We start from the raw sequence: 18201 nt of genomic DNA on the forward strand, positions 1-18201 counted from the left end.
TCTATCCATGTTTTTCCTCTCACATACCTCGCTCTCCCCTTGTTGACCCACCCCCTAAACCTGGATGACAAATGTTGTGTGCACAAGAGGGTGTGTGTGAGTGCACATGTATGTTCCTGCATGTGTATGTGTGTTTGCAGATGTGCACATGCACATGTGTGTGGAGATTTCAGGAGGAAGCAGCTGTCCTATTATAATGGCTTCTTGAGGATTAATGTCACAGGGACACACATGCACATGTGTACATATAGAAACACACATACATGTTTTTACAACCACCGAGTCTTCACCATTTTATGAAGGTTCTTTTTTTTCAGTACTAGGGACTGAACCTAGGAGGCTGAGCAGCATCCCCAGCCCGCTTTTCTTTTTTTAAAATTTTTTGAGAGAGGGCCTCACTATGTCACGAAAGTGCCATGGCTGGGCTTGAACTTGCAGCCCTCCTACCCTGGCCTCACAGGGTCCTGGCTTATAGGCCTGTGCCACTGTGCCTGGCTGGGGAAGGCTCTTAGATGCGCCAGCCCCACCTCTTGCCTTTCCGAGGTGGATGGAGAGGTAGCCCTTTGTGAGGCGGCCAGGAGTCTTTGGGGAGGTTTCTAAAGCCTGTCTGACAACACTTGAACTAATTCTGCAGATCTGCTGGCCCAAGATGGCTCTAAGCCCTCTGTGATTTTCCCCGCTCCTCCCAGTCTGTGGTTCTGTCTTCTTCCCGCTCCTAATACCACCTGCAGCCCACTCTATGCAAGGGCAGTCGCCAGCCATTGTCTCTGCTCCGTCACGCTGGCAAGGCATGGCCAACATCATCCCCTGCCCCTCCTGCCTCAGGGACCAGCCCCTGAATTCTTTCTGAGCTCATGGCCCCCCAGTGACCAGCCCTTGGAACAGGGCCAGCTGTGTCCCACACACAGCTCCAGGCTGGCTATCCCAGGCGTGAGGGTGGGCGGTGGTGACCCTGGCCAGCAAGTGCCGGCCCACCTCCAGTACCTCCAGGCAGCCTCCCCCAGTGGTCAGCTTGGTCCCCTGAGCTGATCTGGGCTGTCCCCTCCACCACAGCCCAGCCCCCATGTCCTGGGGCTCGGCATGGTCCGCCTGTCCTCATCCTGCTGCTCGAGAACCCATGAATCCACTTTGGAGAAATGGTCACCCAGGGAAGCCGTGTCACTGGCCGGACACCGAGCCCGGCCATGCTGAGCCTAAAAGAAGCCAGCGGCCAAGGACGCAGCCGGCTTGGGCCACGTCTCCGCTGCCGCATACAAGGCTGTGACATCCTCCAGGTGTGTGAGCTGCACTCCAACCTGCCCCATGCTTCACTGTGCTGGCCAAACCCACCTCTGCACCGCTCCATCGCCTCAGACCTGCGACTGGCTGGTGTGGTCTGCAGACCTGCGAGGACGCTCAGCAGTGCCCTGGTCTGTGTTGAGCAGAGGACAAGGAACCTGGTGCAAAGGCTGAGCATCTGAGGGATCTAATCACTCACACAGGGATCTGGACTTGTAGGTAGGGACAGAGCTGGGGTAAAGCCCGGCACACACCCAGATACAAAAGGGACACTGAGGCCATGGAGGGGCGCTGCTCTGAGGTAGAGACACTGTAGGTGACAGTGACCCACCCCCTGGGGAAGAGCCTGGTAGAAAGCACAGCATTTGCAAAGGCCCTGGAGTGGGCATGGCGGGGAGCTGCTGCTGGAGCTGGTGAGAAGGAAACCTGGGTTTTCTCCTATTGTGACAGGAACCTGGACGGTGGGGGACATAAGCTGATGTGCTGGCTGTGATGGTGACAGAGGGTGACAGAGGGTGAGCTATCAGCTGTCTCGGGTGAGGGGCTGCATGAGAAGGGTGTGGCACAGGATTCAGGCTGGGCTCTGAGGACAGTGCCAGAAGTCCAGACCACGCTCTGTGTGAGCCGAACAGTGACACTGAGCAGGTGCGGATTCGCCCGCCCTGCAGTGAGCAGGCACCGGGCGAGGAGCCACCAGCGGTTTATCTGGCTTGGACATGCTGCTGCGTACAAGGTTCCGGGTGCGCTGCACCTCCTCATTCCCTTCCCACCCACCGCCGCTCTTCTGGGGCATCATTCTCCATTCTGCAGGACGCGCGCCTTCCAGGTGCAGACAGACCCCGGGGAGGTGCGGGTGGAGGCGCAGGGTCACTTGGGACAGCATGGGGGATGTCCTGGTGGAGAGACGGCAGGCACGTCTGGGGAGGCCGAGACTGGATGCCGGCTCAGGACGCTGCCTGGCACCACGGACTCAGGCCTCCCGAGCGTCCCGCTCCGGTGTGCGCCTCTTCCTGCTTGCACGGGTGCGGCTCGGCCTGGTCCTTCTCTGAGTGGCCTCCCCCAACACCGAGACCCACGGTCCCTCCGCCCCTGCTGCTCACACCCAGCTCTGTGGCGGCCCCACCTCCACTCTGCTGCTGGCCTCTCTCAGGACCCTGCCCTGGGGCCCAGCTCTTCCTGCTGCGGGGTGATCATGGTGTGTCCCCACCCAGCCGCCCCTCCTTCCTGGGTACGTGTGTCCCTCAGCGGGTGCTGAGACCCACTTACCTGTCACGTCCAGGGATCCTGGGGCCCGGCTCCCCTGCAGCCCAGGACTGCCCAGTTGGCCTGAGAGGAGAGGGGACGTGCCAGGACCCAGAGGTGCAACGGCCACAGCTTTCCTTTCTCGGGGCCCTGTTCTGACCAGAGGGGCAGCAGGCCTGGACCTCAGGCCTCCAGGGACTGTCTCCCGGACAGGAGCGGGAACAGGGCAGGGGTAGGCGCCAGTGGGGGCAGCCGAGCCTCATCCTCTCTGGCTCTGCCGCCAGAGGGCTCTGGGGAGAAGACGTGGCCAGCACAGCCACAAAGGGGGCCAAGGAGGAAGAGTGTATAGCCAAGGGTAGGCTGCCTGGGGGCGAGGGACACTGCCTCTGGACCGGCCAGAGCCCAGGGGGAGGGCAGCAGCTGTGTCCCTGTGCAGCAGGCCACCCAGAGAACAAGCAGGCCGAGCTGCACCTGTGCCAGCAGGAGGAGGTGCACACCGGAGCGGGGTGCTCAGGAGGCCTGAGTCCGTGGTGCCAGGCGGCGGGCTGCTGCATCCTGGCCCAGTGAGCAGGCAGGGTAGGGTTCCCTGGTGTGTGGGGGCCCTTGGGGCTTCCTGCACGTGCCCCCGGTCCCCGAGACACCTTCAGGGTAGAGTGGGATTCACCCAATTCCTGACCAAAGTCAGGAGAGTCACACACATGCATGTATACACACACACACACACACACACACACACACACACACACACACACACACACACACACACAGCCCAGAGGCCCTCCACAAGAGCAGCAAGCCTGGTACCTTGGTGCTTGGGCTGGTGCTGCCTCTGCCCCTGGTCTCCAGGAAGTGAGGCTTTGATTTGCCGGCTAGGGGTCCCCAGGGACCCAGGCCTGCCTGGCTCCGTCTCCACGAGGATGGGCATTGGGGGCCTGGTGTTCCCGTGGAGGATGGAGTCCAGCTTGAGCATGTGTGCTGGGGGAGGAGACAGCTCAGCCTGAGCAGGACCCCAGCCTGGCAGAAGAGGGCGGAGGGCAGGCGGGCGGGGGCCTCACTCACTCTGGATGGCTGACTCGCAGGCCTGGCTCACCAGCTGGAAGATGGTGGTGAGGGACTGAGGCTCACCCTGGAAGGAGGACGAGCCTTTGGCACCAGTGGCGGCATCACCCGGGGAGGCCCAATCACCACAGCTGGGCCTAGGCCCCGGACTCTCAGCCTCACCCACCTTCTCTCCTCGCTCCCCTTTGGGTCCCGGCAGCCCCTGCAGGAGGAGGCAGAGGAGGAAGCCCAATGGCCCTGAAGCCATGGCAGATGCCACAGGGCCCGACTCCAGGGCGCCAGACCCACTCGCAGGCTGGGCTCCTGCGCACAGAGTGTGGGCCCAGCCTGGACCCCAAATCCTAGGAGCATGTGCCCCTCCGCTGCACCCCACAGCAGGCAAACCAGGCTTGATGTCCTGCAGCGGGGCCTGGAACTTGGGGCCCGTGAAGCTGCTGGAGCTTCCCAACTTGCTTGCAGCCAAGTCAGTCTCCCAGTGCGCTGCCCCCTCCCCGTGGCCCCCACCCCGACCCACCAGCCCCAGGTGGTGGGAGCAGGAGGTCTCCGAGACTCAGCCGGCTGGGTGGAGGGGACTTACCGTGGGCCCCACAGCCCCTGGGGGCCCTCGCTCCCCACTGGTGCCCCTGGCTCCCGCCAAGCCCTGGAACCCCTGCAGAGTGGAAGTTGGGGTTCAGCTGGGGCCATGGTGAGTCTGCCCATTTGCTCCTGGTTCCTGAGCAGCCTGGGCCCTACTGCTTGACAAAAGCCAGAGCGCTGAGCTCAGTGTCGGCTGCATGCAGACCTCCCCAGCCCAGTCAAGGTTCTGCCCCTCAGCCCCGTGCCAAGGGCTGACCCCCACACCCCTCACCCTGGGCAGACCCTCACAGCCCTTGCTCAGTGCCCAGGGAGGACCTCCCACTCCTGGCCAGCTGCCTGTCAGAGCCTTTGGACATCCCAGTTGCTGGTCTCCGGGGGGCATAACCACCCCAGGGGCAGCCTGCAGCAGATGCCAGCTGGGTCTTGGTTGCAGCCCTGAGACTCCATCAGGGGTCTGCCAGGCACTTGGTTCACAGCAACGATGCCTGGGAAGTGCTGAGCTGGGCAGGGAAGGTCCTTCCAAGGCCAGAGCCCTCTGCTCCAGCAGGGCTCCTGGCAGTCTTCCAACTCACGGCAGCTGCAGGGGTGGGAGCGTGTCCCCACAGTCGGCCTGGCCCCTATCCCTCCAGGCCCAAGCAGAGCCCTGCACCGCTGCCCCACAAGGCTGGGGCACAGGAGTGAGGGGGCTGTGCGAATGCTGCATCTCCACAGGGATGTGCTCCAGGCCCAGGTGCAGAGCTCTGGAGATGCTTGCAGCAGGCGCAAGGCCTTCTCCAGGTCACTTTCTGGGACGGCTGGACAGCAGCAGGTGTTATTAGTCCCCTCCTAGGCAGCTGTGCCTGGCGCCAAGGAGCCTCAGGAGTGCCAGTGAGGGCTCAGGAGGAGGCAGTGCCTACCCTGGGGCCAGGGGGTCCAGGCAGGCCAGCAGGGCCCTCCAGTCCTCTCATTCCCTGGTGGGAGAAGGGTGTGCTGGCCATTGTGACCCTCACCGAGAAGGCGCCACATACCTGCCCCTGACTCTGCAAGCCATAAGCCCCGGAGCTGCTACCCTTACCCAAACCCAGGGAGTGACGGCACCTGGCCCTGGTGCAGGCTGGCACTCCCCTCCCGCCTGGCCAGGAACAGCTGCTTACGGCAGACAGGGTAGGAGGAGCCCCTCCCCCACTGCCCCCAATTCTTGCCACCCACAGGCACCTTTGGGGTCAGAGCCAGTACCTTTGGTCCCTGGAGGCCAACTCTCCCAGGAGCACCTTGCTGGCCAGGGTGGCCCTAAAAGGGAAGCGAGGCCAGGCAGGGCTAGGTAGGGCCCGCAGTCATCCCCAGAGGAGGGGGTACCACTCAACCCTGCCCTGCTGCAGCCTGGCCCACACTACCTGCAAGCCCGGGAGTCCATGGTCTCCCTTCTCTCCTTTGACTCCTGGTGGACCCTGGAGGGGAAGGGGGGCTGGGCAGCAGAGAGGAAGGACAGAGGGGAAGAGGGCGGGGGTGGGGTAGCACCTACCACAGGCCCCTGGATTGCACGGCCCTGGGTCCCTGGCGACCCCTGCTGTCCTCCAGGGCCCTTAGGTCCTGTCTGCCCCGGCGGCCCTGGCTCTCCCTGGAGACACAAGTGGGGGACTAAGAAGCGCCCCGAACCCATGCCCCTTCCTATTCACTGCCAGCCCTCCAGCCCTCCGGCCACCACCACAGGGCTCTCAGACCCGGTCCACATGGTGCCAGCGGAGGTCAGAGGTGGCCCTGGAGGGCACCGGTGTGACCTCATCCGCAGAGCACAACCTGCTGAGGCTGCTCCTGGAGCAAGTGGTAGTCAGGATTCGAGGCCAGTACTGTGCCCCTACCCAGCCCCCAGCCCCCCAGCCCCACGGTCCGGGGTGGGTTCCTGCAGAGTTCAAGGGCGGAGAGCAGTAGGAGCTCCACAGGCCAACCACACAGAAGCATGAAGGTTTTCCTTAAGCTCTGAGCCCCAAACACCAGACTCAGATCTCACTGGAAATCCAAATGCTGCAGGACCAAGGACACCAACACTGTCTAAACTGTTTGGAATAGGGCACAGACACACTTTCAAATGATTTTTTGAATTAAGCAAATCAACGTTCCAAACTCTATAAGACAAACTGCAGAGCTATGAGAATCGGCGCGCAAACCACAGGTAAGATGTCCGGGAATGGAGCTTGCAGCGAGTCGCGTGGCGCCCGGGTGGGGACCAGGGACGGGGCTGGCTCGTTAATGGACGCGAGAATAGTTGGTATCTAGGGACAGGCCAAATTAATAGCAAACAGCTCTGGAGAAATTATTTCATCAAGCCCACAACTGTGGAACAAGCACTAAATCTTATTTAACATCCATTCCTGATTTTTAAATCTCATAATAAATTAAGAATAAATGGATTTTACTATCATGTGACAAAATATATCTGTTTCAGCTTCCAAGTCTCCACTCGACAGGCAGAGCTGGGCGTTTCTGCTCGGCCAAGATGAGGCTGAGGGAGGCGGCACCACCACTGTTTCCAGCGGGTTCTACAGCCTTCACATTAGGCAAGAAAAGGATCAGACAGAAAGTGCGGCAGTTATGTTTAAGTGGCCCCTACCGCCTAGCCCCTGCCGGACACCCTCCTGGACGCCTTGCATTACTCTGGATGACACGTCATAGCCAGCGTCATGTGTGCGCTCAGTACAGTTATTACTGCACAGAGAACAATAAGAAAGAAAAGATTTGTACTTTTTTTCCAAATATTTTCCATCTGTGGTTGGTGCCATCAACCGCGTGAAAGCTACAGATACATACAGAAGGCTCGAGAGGCAAAGTCCTTGCATGTGAAGATGGACAGATCAGCAGATAGGACGGAGCACAAAAGGGAAAGAGGGATAGGACAAAGATGGCCGGCTCCTCAGCAGCCGGGTGGGGCCGTGGGGAGAGTCTGGGAAGAGCTGCTGTTGCCCTTCCCTACTTCAAACCTGGTAAGCGGGTGAGGAAGTACTGTACGCGTGTGAAAGGCCCCAGGAGGCCTGCAAGAGACTCAAGGACGTGCACTTCCTACCCCAGGCTAAGGAACGCCTTTCAAAGTTGCTTACACAACGTGAAAGCCACAGAAGACAGACCGGTGAGGCTAAGTGAGATGCCCTGGAAGTCTGTACAGAAACTGGGTCACGAGCAAGGCCCAGAGACCCCAGACACGAGCACGGTGCACCTTCCCAGCATATAGTGACCCCAAGATGCGCACACCGTTCCCAGAGGACGCAGCGCGGTGCAGGGGTCAGCTTCCGACAAGAACCGGAGCTCTGCTGCCTCAGCTGTCCGCCCAGCGGCACTGGCGGAGGATGCGCAGGGGCCTGCGGGGCGCCTCGCACCAGGCACGTGGGGGAAGTGCTGCGACGGCGGTCACTGTGCTTGGCTGGAGAACCAGCCAGCTCTGCGACACGGTGGTCCAGGACGCCCAGCCCCACCCAGAGGGCTTTGCAACCCTGCATGCGGACGCACAGGACCCTGGCAAGGTCGCTGTGGTGTGGAGGCAGCCGGGCGCACCCTGGGCCACGTGCGGGCAGCATTGTGATCAAGGGCATCTCTGGCGCTTGGACAGCAGGGCACTCTCCCCAGCTGCTGCAGGGCGCTGGGGGCACTGTTTTCCCCTCTCTGCAGGGCCAGGCCCCAGTGTGCAGAAGCCAAGCATGTGTGAAGCTACTTTGAGAACTCAGTCTCCTCCCGTGTTCAGAGTGGAGAAAAGTGTGGAGGAAAGAGCAAGGCAGCTGCGGCCACACACCAGGCAGGAGGCTCGGCTCCCCAGCCATGCGAGACCCTGCTGCGGGGTGGTGGGGTGGAGAGGGAGCATCCACTGAACACTAGCTGCAGGGCCAGTGTTCACAGGTGAAGGAGGAGCCCAGACCCATCCCCAGTTTCCCTGGTGTCCTGGGCTCCCGGCCCTGGCTCACGCCCCTCCGAGCTGGGCCTGGGGCAAGTGAGGTGTGGCTTGTACCCTGTGTCCTGAGTGTGCCGGGGTCATCCTACAGCCGGTTAGATCCCCACCCTCACCCGTGCCCCATAAGACTCACCTTGGGGCCTGGGAGGCCCTGCTGTCCTGGGGCACCGTTGCTCCCCGGGAGGCCCTGGGAAGGCGCAGATAGGGCTGAACCCCAAACCAGCCCTAACCAAGGCTTCTCCAAGGCTCCACCCAACCTTCTGGGCTGGCCCAGCCCTGGTCTCAGTCCCTATGGCCGGGGAGGGCTCTTCCAAGGGCAGGGACTCCCAGGTCTCCTTCCCCTCCGGCTGGCAGATCTGCTTTAGACCCTGGCCCGCTTTATGGAGAGGCCTTGGGGCCGCCGAGCTTGGGGGAGTGCTCTGACAGATGTGCCCATGGGGAAGCTTGGCTGAGCTGGCAGACATGGCTCTGGCAGGCCAGTCTAAGCATCTCTTGGGTCCCATCCCTCAGCAGGTCTAGGACCTGGACAGCCTGTCAGAAAGGTCCTGCGGCACCTGCTGCAGGTGGCAAAATGGCCACCTGGAGCCCCAGCACAGAGCCACGGGCAGGGCTGCTCCTCAGGCCAGGCGGTCACGCAGTCCTGGAGGCCCTGGGCCGGCCCCCATCCCCGCAGGGACTTGTAAGAAACGCCAGCTTCTACCCGATGCTACGGTCAGTGCCTGCCCTGGAGGGGAGAGCCCCAGCTGAGAGCGGGAGGCTCAGCCAAGGGAAGGAAGGGCCTGGCTTGTGGGCTGACACAGATGTGGCAGGGAGGAGACCCATAGGTGTCCCTTCTGTGTGGCAGGTCGGGGGAGGGCCAGGCCCAGGCTCCTGCTGGAGGGGGCTGTCCCATGTTGCCATGGCGGCCGTATGCCAGCTGGACGCTCTCAAGGGGGCAGGCCGCAGGACTCACCGGGGGGCCTTGGGGCCCTGGAGGACCAGGAGTGTCAGGGGAGCAGGGACAGGCAGAAGAGAAGGCAGGGCACGTCTCCTTGTCTCTCTAGAAGAAAGGAGACGTGTGCTTAGGAGATCCGACAGCACGGTGAGGACACTGGCTTCAGGGAAGCAGACCTACGCCGGTATGGGGTGGAAGAGTCAGTGGGCGGGTCCAGGGCGCAGCGTGCTATGCCCCTGTGTGCTCAGCTGGTCCTGGGAGCCCCTCTGCCAGGACGATGGTGCCCCCTCACTCCCTCCCAGGCACCCACGGCGGGGCCCAGCTCTGGGCATGCAGGGGACAGGTGAGGACGCTGGCACAGCCTGCAGGCTGATGAGTCTCAGCAGCCATGGAGAGCCCTGGCCTGCTGGCTGCACCCCTTCCTGGCGCATGTGCACACAGGCTGGGCCGGAGCAGGGGGCTTCCCAGCCTCCCCGGGCCTTTGGGTCGCTCCCCTCCTCTAGGAAGCCTGCCCCGGTCACCGCACATGACGATCCAGACAGCCTGTCCACCCGACTCTGTGACCCTTGGGTGGGCACTTGCACCCTTGGGTTGGCCCACCAGGGGCCGAGGCACAGTGACCAGGGCTCGTGGCACATACCGACGCAGGGAGCTCGCAGCACCTGTCCTCGTCTGCCCAGGTGTCACTGCACATGATCTGCAGCATCTGGAGCTGGAACTGACCACGGGCAAGCAGGTTAACCCAGCGCGGGCCACAGGGACAGCCCCACACGCCCTGCAGGATGCAGCCCGGACTCACGGCAGCCGAGCTGCTCCGGGGGCCCCGGGCCTTGGCCAGCCTCCCCAGTGTGACAAAGCCGGAGATGGGTGAGCTGCTGGCCTCCCCCATGGGCCTCTCGGCCACCTTGCGGCAGTCCACATATAGGCGAACCTTGGAGCGGCCCACAGCCACGTGAACCTGCCAAGATACCGCAGGGGTCCCCCGCTACCCAAGCCAGGGGTGCTGTCTCGGTCGGCTTCCAGGTCCAGACCCAAACAGGTGGAGCAAGGGCCCTCCCACTGGGTTGGGGCTGCAATCCTGCTCCACTCACGTTCCTGGGGCCCGGGGCCACCACACTGGCCTCGGTCTGTTAGTGACGCCTGCCACAGGTGCCCCCCCAAAGGAAAGGCTGGACTGCTGTTTGGCCCAAAGGAACTGGAACCGCTGGGGCAAAGGGGCCTCAGGACCAGGGTCTGGCGCACAGAACAGGACGCTGGGTGCAGTGCAGGGCAGCGCAGGGCCCACGGGCTCAGGTAGAGGGCTGACCTTGTGGAAGCTCCCGAAGAAAATCTTCTTCACCTCTTGTAGGTCGAAGGTGACCTCCTGCAAGGCGGCCCTGGGGTCGTGGTGGAAGTAGGTCAGTGATTTCCTGCTGGCTGCCGGGAAGGACGAGGAGCAGATGAGAGTGGTCCCAGGTCCCGAGAAAGGGGACGGACAGAGTGTGGACGATACAGGTCTGGCCAGGGCTCCCCACCAGGGCCAGGAGCTGCCCCGAGGGAACACAGCCTCTCAAAGCACGGCGGTCCCTGCCTGGACACCTGCCTCCGCATGGGTGCCCTGTGGCTGGAGACCCTGCAGCCGGGTGGAGCCTGACTCCTGCACCGTGGGTCAGGAGAGCGTCACCTGGGCCGCCTCTCTCCCTGCTGCCAAGGGTGACACGGGGCTACAGTACCGTCCAGAAGAACCCCGAGGACAGGCTTGAAGTCCTCGGCCGTCAGCTGCCACAGCGCGAAGGCCTCTCGGGGTGTCTCCGGGAGCAGGCGCAGAAGGAAGACGATGGTGTGTTCTGGCGGGAGGGCGGCTGGGTAGAGGTCGCTGTGGGCATGCGTGAGGGTGTGAGCAGCAGGAGGGCGGCCGGGGCTGGGACGACCCCACACACAGGCTGGCTGCAGCCTTGCCCGCAGGACCTCCCCGCTGCAGTAAGCACGGAGGCTCTCCTCTCCCGGGCACGGACCGGGGGCTGCAGAGGGGGCTTTGGAGGCCGGGCTGAGGGCTCCCCGCTCAGCTTCTCTATGAGTGACATCAGGTATGTAAACCACAGCACGGCTCCGCCGGCAGCACTGGCTTCAACAAGAAGTGCTGGGGGACGCCTAACCCGAGGGCAGGACAGCAAGGGCTGCATGTGGGTGGGAGGGTGCTGGCTGAGGAAGCTCCCTGGGGTCAGGAGCCCACGTCCCACACAGCTGTCCCAAGGAGCTGTCCATCGGCCATGTGTGTCCGAGTGCTAAGAGGGGGTGTGGGAGTCCTCACCCTGCTGATCCAGGTTCACTGGGGGGTTGGGGAGGGGCAGGGGTTGGCACCTTGGGCCACCCAGGAAAGTTGTTCCCCTTGGCCTGCAGCTTCTTGTTTGGACTTCATTTATTTTTAGGATAAAAACGAAGATCCAGAAAGACCCAGCTCAGGCACATGCCTGCAGTTCTTTAAGCACACTGACCCCAGGGCCTTGGCACATGCTGTTCCTGCCTCTGGATCCCCTCTTTCCCCGTGGCTCTTATTCTCTGCTGCCTCTCAAGCTTTCTTGACCTCTCTACTCTTAGCCAGAGTCCCCTTCACAGTGACCATCAGGGTGAGGTCACCATCTGTTGGTCGGTGACAAACACGAAGCACCACTCACACTGTGGGGCCCTGGGAGAGGTCAGTCACCCAGGACAGCTGAGGGAAGGAGCACTGAGTGCCCACAGCAAAGCCAGGGACAGAAGCAGGGCTCAGGGCAGCAGAAACGACACCCTGGGTGGCCTGGGCTCGAGCATCTACCTGCCCACTGCAGATGGCCAAGCTGGGGCCTCACATGAGGGATGGAACCGCCCACTCTGCAACAGGACTTCCGTGACAAGGGGGACAGAGGAAGAGGGTGTTTGCAGCCAAGACCAGGCAGAAGGAAATCGGGGACAGTCATCAGCTCAGTGTGAAGACGCCGCGCCTGATGTGGGGACCAGACCTGCTCCGCGGCCAGACCACCGCTGCCCTCACAGGCCTTTCTCAGAAGACACGCGAGTGGTCCGTGGGTAGAGGAACAAATGATCAGCGTCACTAAGCCCCAGGGAAACGCAAGTCGGAACCACAGCAAGACCCACCTGCCACTGCGAGAGTAGCTATCACTGAAAAGCAGAAAGTAACCAGTGCTGGTGGAGAAAGGGGCTGTCGTGCAAGGCTGGTGGGAAGGTACAGGTACGGTCACCATGGAAACAGAGGGAGGGTCTGCAAAGACTTAGAAGAGAGCAACCCTGAGACGTAGCAACCCCACTGCCGGGCACGCGTCCATGGATACGACTGGATATGCGCAGGGGACGTCTGACTCCGTGTCTGGCGTCAGGAGCCAAGACATGGAATCAGCGCAAGGGCCCCTCAGCTGAGGAATGGGAGAGAAGGCGTGGCACACATCCACGGCAGAACACAACTCGCCACGGGGAAGACGAGGTGCTGTCGTCTGAACAGCACAGGGCCCTGCGGGGTGTTCTGTTAAAACACAGTGGGCGGGCACAGAACGCATGAGCCCACTCACGGACAGTCGGGGAAGGTCGCTGTCCTAGAGGGGGAGCGTGGAGTGGTGATCGCCAGGGGCTGGGGACACAGTGCAGGGAGGAGGGTACTGGCTGGCCAGGGTTTAGGGACAGCAGCAGGCTCTGCTGTGCCACTGCGCGGTTGGCTGATACAGGTAAGGACCACCTGCTGTCCGTGTCATTGACCAAGAAGGGATCTTGTTTTCACCCTAACAAAATGACAAGTGCCAGAGGAGACGGGTGTGTTTCCCCCGATTTAATACTTCCTGGTGGGTACTGTACTGAGGGATCATGACCCTCGATACGTACAGTTCATATGTCTTATGCACCAGTTTAAAAGTAAACAAATTTAAAAAATAAATGAGATAATTTTTTAAAAAAAGAACAGATCAACCCTAACGGCCTTCCATGAACCCAAACCCAGCTGCAGAAAGACGCTGGCTGCCTTAATCAACAGCTGGGGCCACACGAGCTCCTCCCCCAGGGGTGGAGATGGGCTCTCTGTGCACCTCCTGCCTGCGTCACGGCGGATCCGCGTCCCCTGCCTGACCACAGCCCTTCCGCCAGTGCCCCTGGACACCCTGGCTCAGGGGCACAGGGGGCAGATGCCCTGGGAGACCTCTGGCACCTCCTCTCCGAGGCAGTACTGGGAACACCAGGGCTCCCCGGTCTGCACACTCCCTGCGGCCCTGCGAGGGCCCCACGCTCATTTCACTCCGCGGCCTTGTCTCGGCCCTTGGGGCTCTGGAAGCAGGCCCTCGATCTTGCTGTGGAGTGTGCTGGGTGCGCTCAGGCCGGCTCTGCGATCTGACCACCAGGCGAGCTGATCAGAGGCTGAGTGCTCCATGGCCACTCCAGAGCGGTCACTACGTACGGGGACGGCGGCCGAGAGACCCAGTGAGCGCAGACAGCACACGTGAGCAGTCAAACCAGATCAGCGCCCACGCAGGATGCTGGCGGCGTGACCGGCCCCGGACACGGGGAAGACCTGCGTGTAACCGCAGAAACACCACACAGCGTGGTCTCATTCTAAGCTTGTGTGACTTTTTGTTGTTGTTGTTCCTTTTTGAGACAGGGTCTCGCTATGCACTGCAGGCTGGCTTTGAGCTCACTTTGTAGCCCAGGCTGGCCTCAAACTCTCAATGATCCTCCTGCCTCAGCCTCCCGAGTGCTGGGATTACAGGCATGTGCCACCACGCCTGGCACCTGTGCGTTTTTATGCATCTGTAAAATGAGACTTTCTGCTGCGTGTGGTCTGAGCCAGTCTGTGACTTGCTGAGCGAAGCCAAGGGCTCCGGGCTCTAGGAGCCACAGGGAGGGTGGCCGGGCTCCTACCCCAGCCTCCTCCGCCCACCTGGCCTGTGCAGCCCACCTGCAGCCCCGTGCCCCTCGCACCTGGCCCGCCGTGTCAGCTGAGCATCCTTGAAGAGTGTGAAGGTTGGGGCCAGACCCCAAGCTGAGGGCTCCATGGCCACGCCACGAATGGAGGCATATTCCTTCTGCACCAGGCCGAAGGCCGCCATCAGATCAAACCCTGGCAGGACAGGGAAGGGTGACCAGGAACCCTCAGATCAGGGAGGGGAAAGGGGGGCCTCAAACTCAGGGGCTGCCGAAGTGGGAGGAAGGGCTGGCAAAGGGGCAGCCTGGCTGGGGGGCGGGTGCATGGGGGCTCTGCTTCCAGCGTGGGCCCAGCACCACCTTGCCCCCAAGGGAGAACCCGGCCCTGCCCTGGCGGCCATGACCAGCCCCTTCCCTCAGCTGACACTGGGGAAATGCTTTGCCAATGGCCGAGCCAGGGAGGCCCAGGGAGGGAGCCCCTGGCCCCCAGCCCCAGCCCCGGCTCCTCGCCCCAAGCAAGCGGACCCTGCACCTCTGCTCTGCCCCGCCCTGCCCCCAAGCCTGCGTTTCCTCCCTGAGGAAGACCTTGCCGGCTGTGTTTGCTCAGCACTGCCCCCATGTGGTCTGAGGCCCTGTACCCTCAGGACACTGTCCCTGCTGGGCAGAGCTCCCTAAGTGGACTGTGTTCCTTAAGCCAGGCGCCCACCCTCCGGCCCTCTCTGAAGAGGGCTGAGCTCTCCTAAAGCTTGAATGAGCCCTCCAGCCTCAGCACCTCACACCTCAGCGCCTCCCAGGGCCAGAAGGACAGGGCCCAGCTCTGCCGCCGGCTGGCACATCCAGCAGGTAACCTTGGACGAGCCTCAGTTCCCCAGTGTAGGACACAGCTGCTCAGCCTGCCTTGTGGGGCCGCCTGAGGAGCTACAGGCCTCACCCAAGCTCAGTGTCAGGCCCCTTGCACTCCAGGAAGAGTCGGAGAGAAGCAAGGCAGCAGAGGACAGAACGCGGCTGTCCCAGGTGCCAGGACCCACCTGGAAGGGAGCTGTTCCCGTGAAGGCCCGGGCAGGCAGCTGCGAGGAGACAGAAGCCGTGTGAGCCACTTCAAGCTCACTGGCCACCAGAGGAGGGCTGCATCGTGAACAATGGCTGTTCTCGATGGGGGGCACAGCTGGGCCTAGGCCACGTCCCTGTGCTCCACGCAAGAACCATGGTCTCCATAGCACTGGGAGGGACGTGGGGGTGGCCTGCCTCTTCCTGGTCCGGGGCCAACACCAAGGGCTCCACTGAGGGCTGTCTCCTGAGGCGCTTGCCTCCCAGATGGCAGGCCGGGAGATGGCTGGGTGCACAGTGGGGGGTGGGGTGCGTGCAGCCGGGGGCTGGGCACACAGGCGTGCTCCATGACCAGGCCCTTAGGAGGTGCAGCAGTGGTCAGAATTGCAGCCCACCTTGGTGGCTGTCCACTCAGGAAGCACCGTCCACCTGGGCAACCCGGGGCGAGCGTGCCAGAAGGAGGTGAGGTGGAGGACTCAGGCCTCTGGGGGTCTGCGCTGAGGGGCAGGAGGCCGTGGCTTGCCAAGAAAACCAGTGAAAGAACCGACAGCTGGGCCCCAGCCTGGAGGGGGACCCCAGGGCCAAGGGAGACGCATCGAGGCGCCAGCAGCACCAAGGGCAGGCGGCCCGACTCCCAGCCATCTCCCCACCTCCGACCCGGCCTCCGCCCAAGCCTGTGCTCAGCCTCTGGCTTTGGAGGCCACAGACTTCTGGAAGTGAGGGGCTCATAGGCAGGGCCCACGTCCTGCTGGAGGCGCCGCGCGTCAGGGCTACTGGGGCCTGGCTGGGGCTGGCCGGGTCTGACGCAGGGCTGGCTCTGGGTTTTGGTGTCTGCTCACCTGTTCGGCCTGTGGCAGACACTGCCTCACTCTCCCCCGCTCTGTAGAAAGCTGAGACCAGGACCCTGTACTTGGTGGCAGCCAGCAGATCAGAGAGTGTGGCATGACTCTTGGGGCCTGGCACGGAGATCTGGGGAGCAGGGATCGTCTGAGCGGCCCACCCAGGGGTGTCTGCTCAGCGTGAAGCTGGGCTCCCTTAGCCTCTCTCTCCCCACAGAGGAGCAGCAGCCTTAGCCCACAGGGCAGCCCACCAGCCCTGCACCCAGAGGCCCCTGTAGGACAGCAGCTTCCAGCTCCTTAGACTCACCGATTTCTCAGGTCCTGAGCCTGAGGCCGGAGCATAGGTGAGCCGGTAGTGGAGCACATGGCCACTTGGGGGTGTCCAGCTGACTTGTAGGCTGTTGGGGGTCTCTGAGGTCAGGGCCAGGCCTGACGGGGGACTCCTGCTCACTGCAGCTGGACAACAGCACAAGCAGCGTGGGGCTCAGGGCTAGCATTAAGGGGCACCCTGGAGGCCAGAGGACAAGGCAAGCAGCCTGCGCCACGCTCTGTGCCCTGCCCTCCACAGGCTGTGTCATGCCGCTGCCCAATCTGCACCGTGCCTGCCTACTGCTGCACCGTGCCCCACCAAGACCTCACGAAGCCCCTGCAAGCCCTTCTGCCCAAGCTGCCTCTGCCTCGAGGCGGTGTTACCCACGCCACGTCACCTGGACCCCAGGAAACCTGTGAGGGCTGTCGAGGCCCAGTACACCTTGAGGCTTGAGGGGTCTGCCTACCGGCGGTTCTGGGAGTCTGAGTTCCTAGACCTGCGTGAATCTGGGGGCCCCCTGGGCTGCTCCTGCCCTGAGCTCAGCCAGGTGGAGGAAGTGGTACCTACGAGGAGTGTAGTGCAGGGACACGGGGTCACTGCGGGCCCCGTCCCTGTAGTAGGCCAGGATGGTGATCTCATACTCAGCATGCCTCCCCAGGCCGGACAGGACAGCTGTGCGGAGAGTACCTGGGACAGAGATCTGAAAGAGGGGGTCTGGGGTCTTTCCTGGCTCATATGTGTCCTTGATGGAGACCTGCTCCCAGGCCGTGGGTGGGCGCGTGTTCCCGAGACAGGTCTCGGTCTGGGTAGGCACAAGAGGGGCCTGAGCCCTGGCTCAGCCCAGGACCAGGGTCTGGAGGGTCTTCCCTGAAGCTCAGCCCATCCCTTGCCCACCCACACCTCGTGGGCCTTCCCCTCTCCCAGCGGTGTCCACTTGATCTGGTAGACAAGCACGCCGGATGGGGCTGCAGCTGCCCACGTCAGCCTGACCGAATCCCCTGGCAGCTCTGTCACAGACAGCTGGCTCGGGCTGGGTGCTTTCCCTGGAAGATGGAAGCGGGAGACAAAGCTTGGGGTGCCATTCCTGAGACAAGCAGCCCTGGGCCCTGCCTCACCTGCCCCTCCCTCCAGCACTTGTCCCCACCTGGCTCAGCCCTGGCCCAGGGCAAACCACCACATGCACATCGCTCTGAACTGTGTGTGTGTGTGGGGGCAGAGGGTGCAGCCCGCCCCTGCGCCCAGCCCTCCCCCTCCCACTCACTGGTGGTCACGCGGCCAGTCAGTGTGGAGGACCCGCCTCCGAGGTGGAGGGTGGTGACTCGGACAGTGTACGTGGTGGAGGAGGACAATGGGCCCAGGGTGGCAGAGGTGGCGTTCCCGGGGGCCTCCTTCTGCAGGGCAGGGGGGCACAGGCAGACGCATTGGGCCCCCAGGGCCCTGCCAGGGAGAGACCCAGGCCCAGGACCTGCAGCCAGGACCCCATGGCTCCCAAAACAGAGGAAACGGGGTTGGCCATGGGCGCCTAGGACAGCCCACGGGACGCGTCGTCCTTCCCTGCACTCCAGCCAGCCCTCCAGCCGGCTCAGCTTCCACACCACAAGCTTCGTAGCCTCGCCACAACTGTTCTCTGTGCATACGCTCCTTTGCCTCAGTCTCACCCCAGCTCCCACCACCCAGCGCCCTTCACGTGTGCGTGATGCTGACCCTGTCCCCCCCAGCCCAGAGACACTGGACAGGGACAGAATTGGGAGCATGAAGGAGAGGCAGGAGGGGCACGCCAGGGCACAGAGGCCACTGGGCCCCTCTGGGGTGTCTGACACTGAGCCTGGGCCCCTTGGCCCAGGCAGGCCTGCTCTCACCTTTCCTGAGTGGCCACCATCGCTGGAGACATAGCTGACCCTGATCAACTGTGCGGGCCGCTGGGTGCCCTCCCAGGTCACCCGGGCTGAGTCATGGCTCACGTCCAAGAAGCTCAGGTGTCTTGGGGGAGCCAGGGCGGCTGCAGAGCAGAGCAAGGCCTTGGGGCTGATGCTCCTCCTCCCCCACATCCGGGGCGCGGCCAGGCAGTGCTAGGATGGAGGGGTGTGGGACCTGCACCTGTGGAAGGCTCGGAAACAGGGTGGGG

At 62.8% G+C, this 18201-nt stretch overlaps 1 protein-coding gene across 8 annotated transcripts in view; it reads right to left on the minus strand.

Annotated features, from left to right (window-relative positions):
- Positions 1-1968: 1968 nt before the first annotated feature.
- The window catches only part of Col20a1 (collagen, type XX, alpha 1), a 31326-nt gene continuing 15093 nt past the window's right edge, over positions 1969-18201 (minus strand). For 3 of the 8 annotated variants that reach the window (XM_013507454.1, XM_013507453.1, XM_013507451.1), the window contains 23 exons: positions 17338-18075; positions 16977-17119; positions 16644-16776; positions 16074-16222; positions 15767-15896; positions 14909-14947; positions 13938-14076; positions 10715-10857; positions 10309-10418; positions 9802-9960; positions 9643-9720; positions 9021-9107; positions 8202-8255; positions 5657-5752; positions 5529-5582; positions 5371-5424; positions 5052-5105; positions 4157-4228; positions 3746-3781; positions 3580-3646; positions 3325-3495; positions 2545-2604; positions 1969-2171 (listed from right to left, as the gene is read on the minus strand). In XM_013507454.1, coding sequence (XP_013362908.1) covers positions 2146-2171; positions 2545-2604; positions 3325-3495; positions 3580-3646; positions 3746-3781; positions 4157-4228; positions 5052-5105; positions 5371-5424; positions 5529-5582; positions 5657-5752; positions 8202-8255; positions 9021-9107; positions 9643-9720; positions 9802-9960; positions 10309-10418; positions 10715-10857; positions 13938-14076; positions 14909-14947; positions 15767-15896; positions 16074-16222; positions 16644-16776; positions 16977-17119; positions 17338-18075 — 2792 coding nt within the window. In that variant the 3' untranslated portion in view covers positions 1969-2145. Of the gene's footprint in view, positions 2172-2544; positions 2605-3324; positions 3496-3579; positions 3647-3745; positions 3782-4156; positions 4229-5051; positions 5106-5370; positions 5452-5528; positions 5583-5656; positions 5753-8201; positions 8256-9020; positions 9108-9642; positions 9721-9801; positions 9961-10308; positions 10419-10714; positions 10858-13937; positions 14077-14908; positions 14948-15766; positions 15897-16073; positions 16223-16643; positions 16777-16976; positions 17120-17337; positions 18076-18201 lie in introns of those variants that run through there. The other 5 variants (XM_013507456.1, XM_013507455.1, XM_013507452.1 and 2 more) reach the window with 5 other exon arrangements.

Source organism: Chinchilla lanigera, unplaced genomic scaffold, assembly GCF_000276665.1.
Source record: "Chinchilla lanigera isolate Chin_1 unplaced genomic scaffold, ChiLan1.0 scaffold00127, whole genome shotgun sequence".
Classification (NCBI taxonomy): Eukaryota; Metazoa; Chordata; class Mammalia; order Rodentia; family Chinchillidae; genus Chinchilla; species Chinchilla lanigera.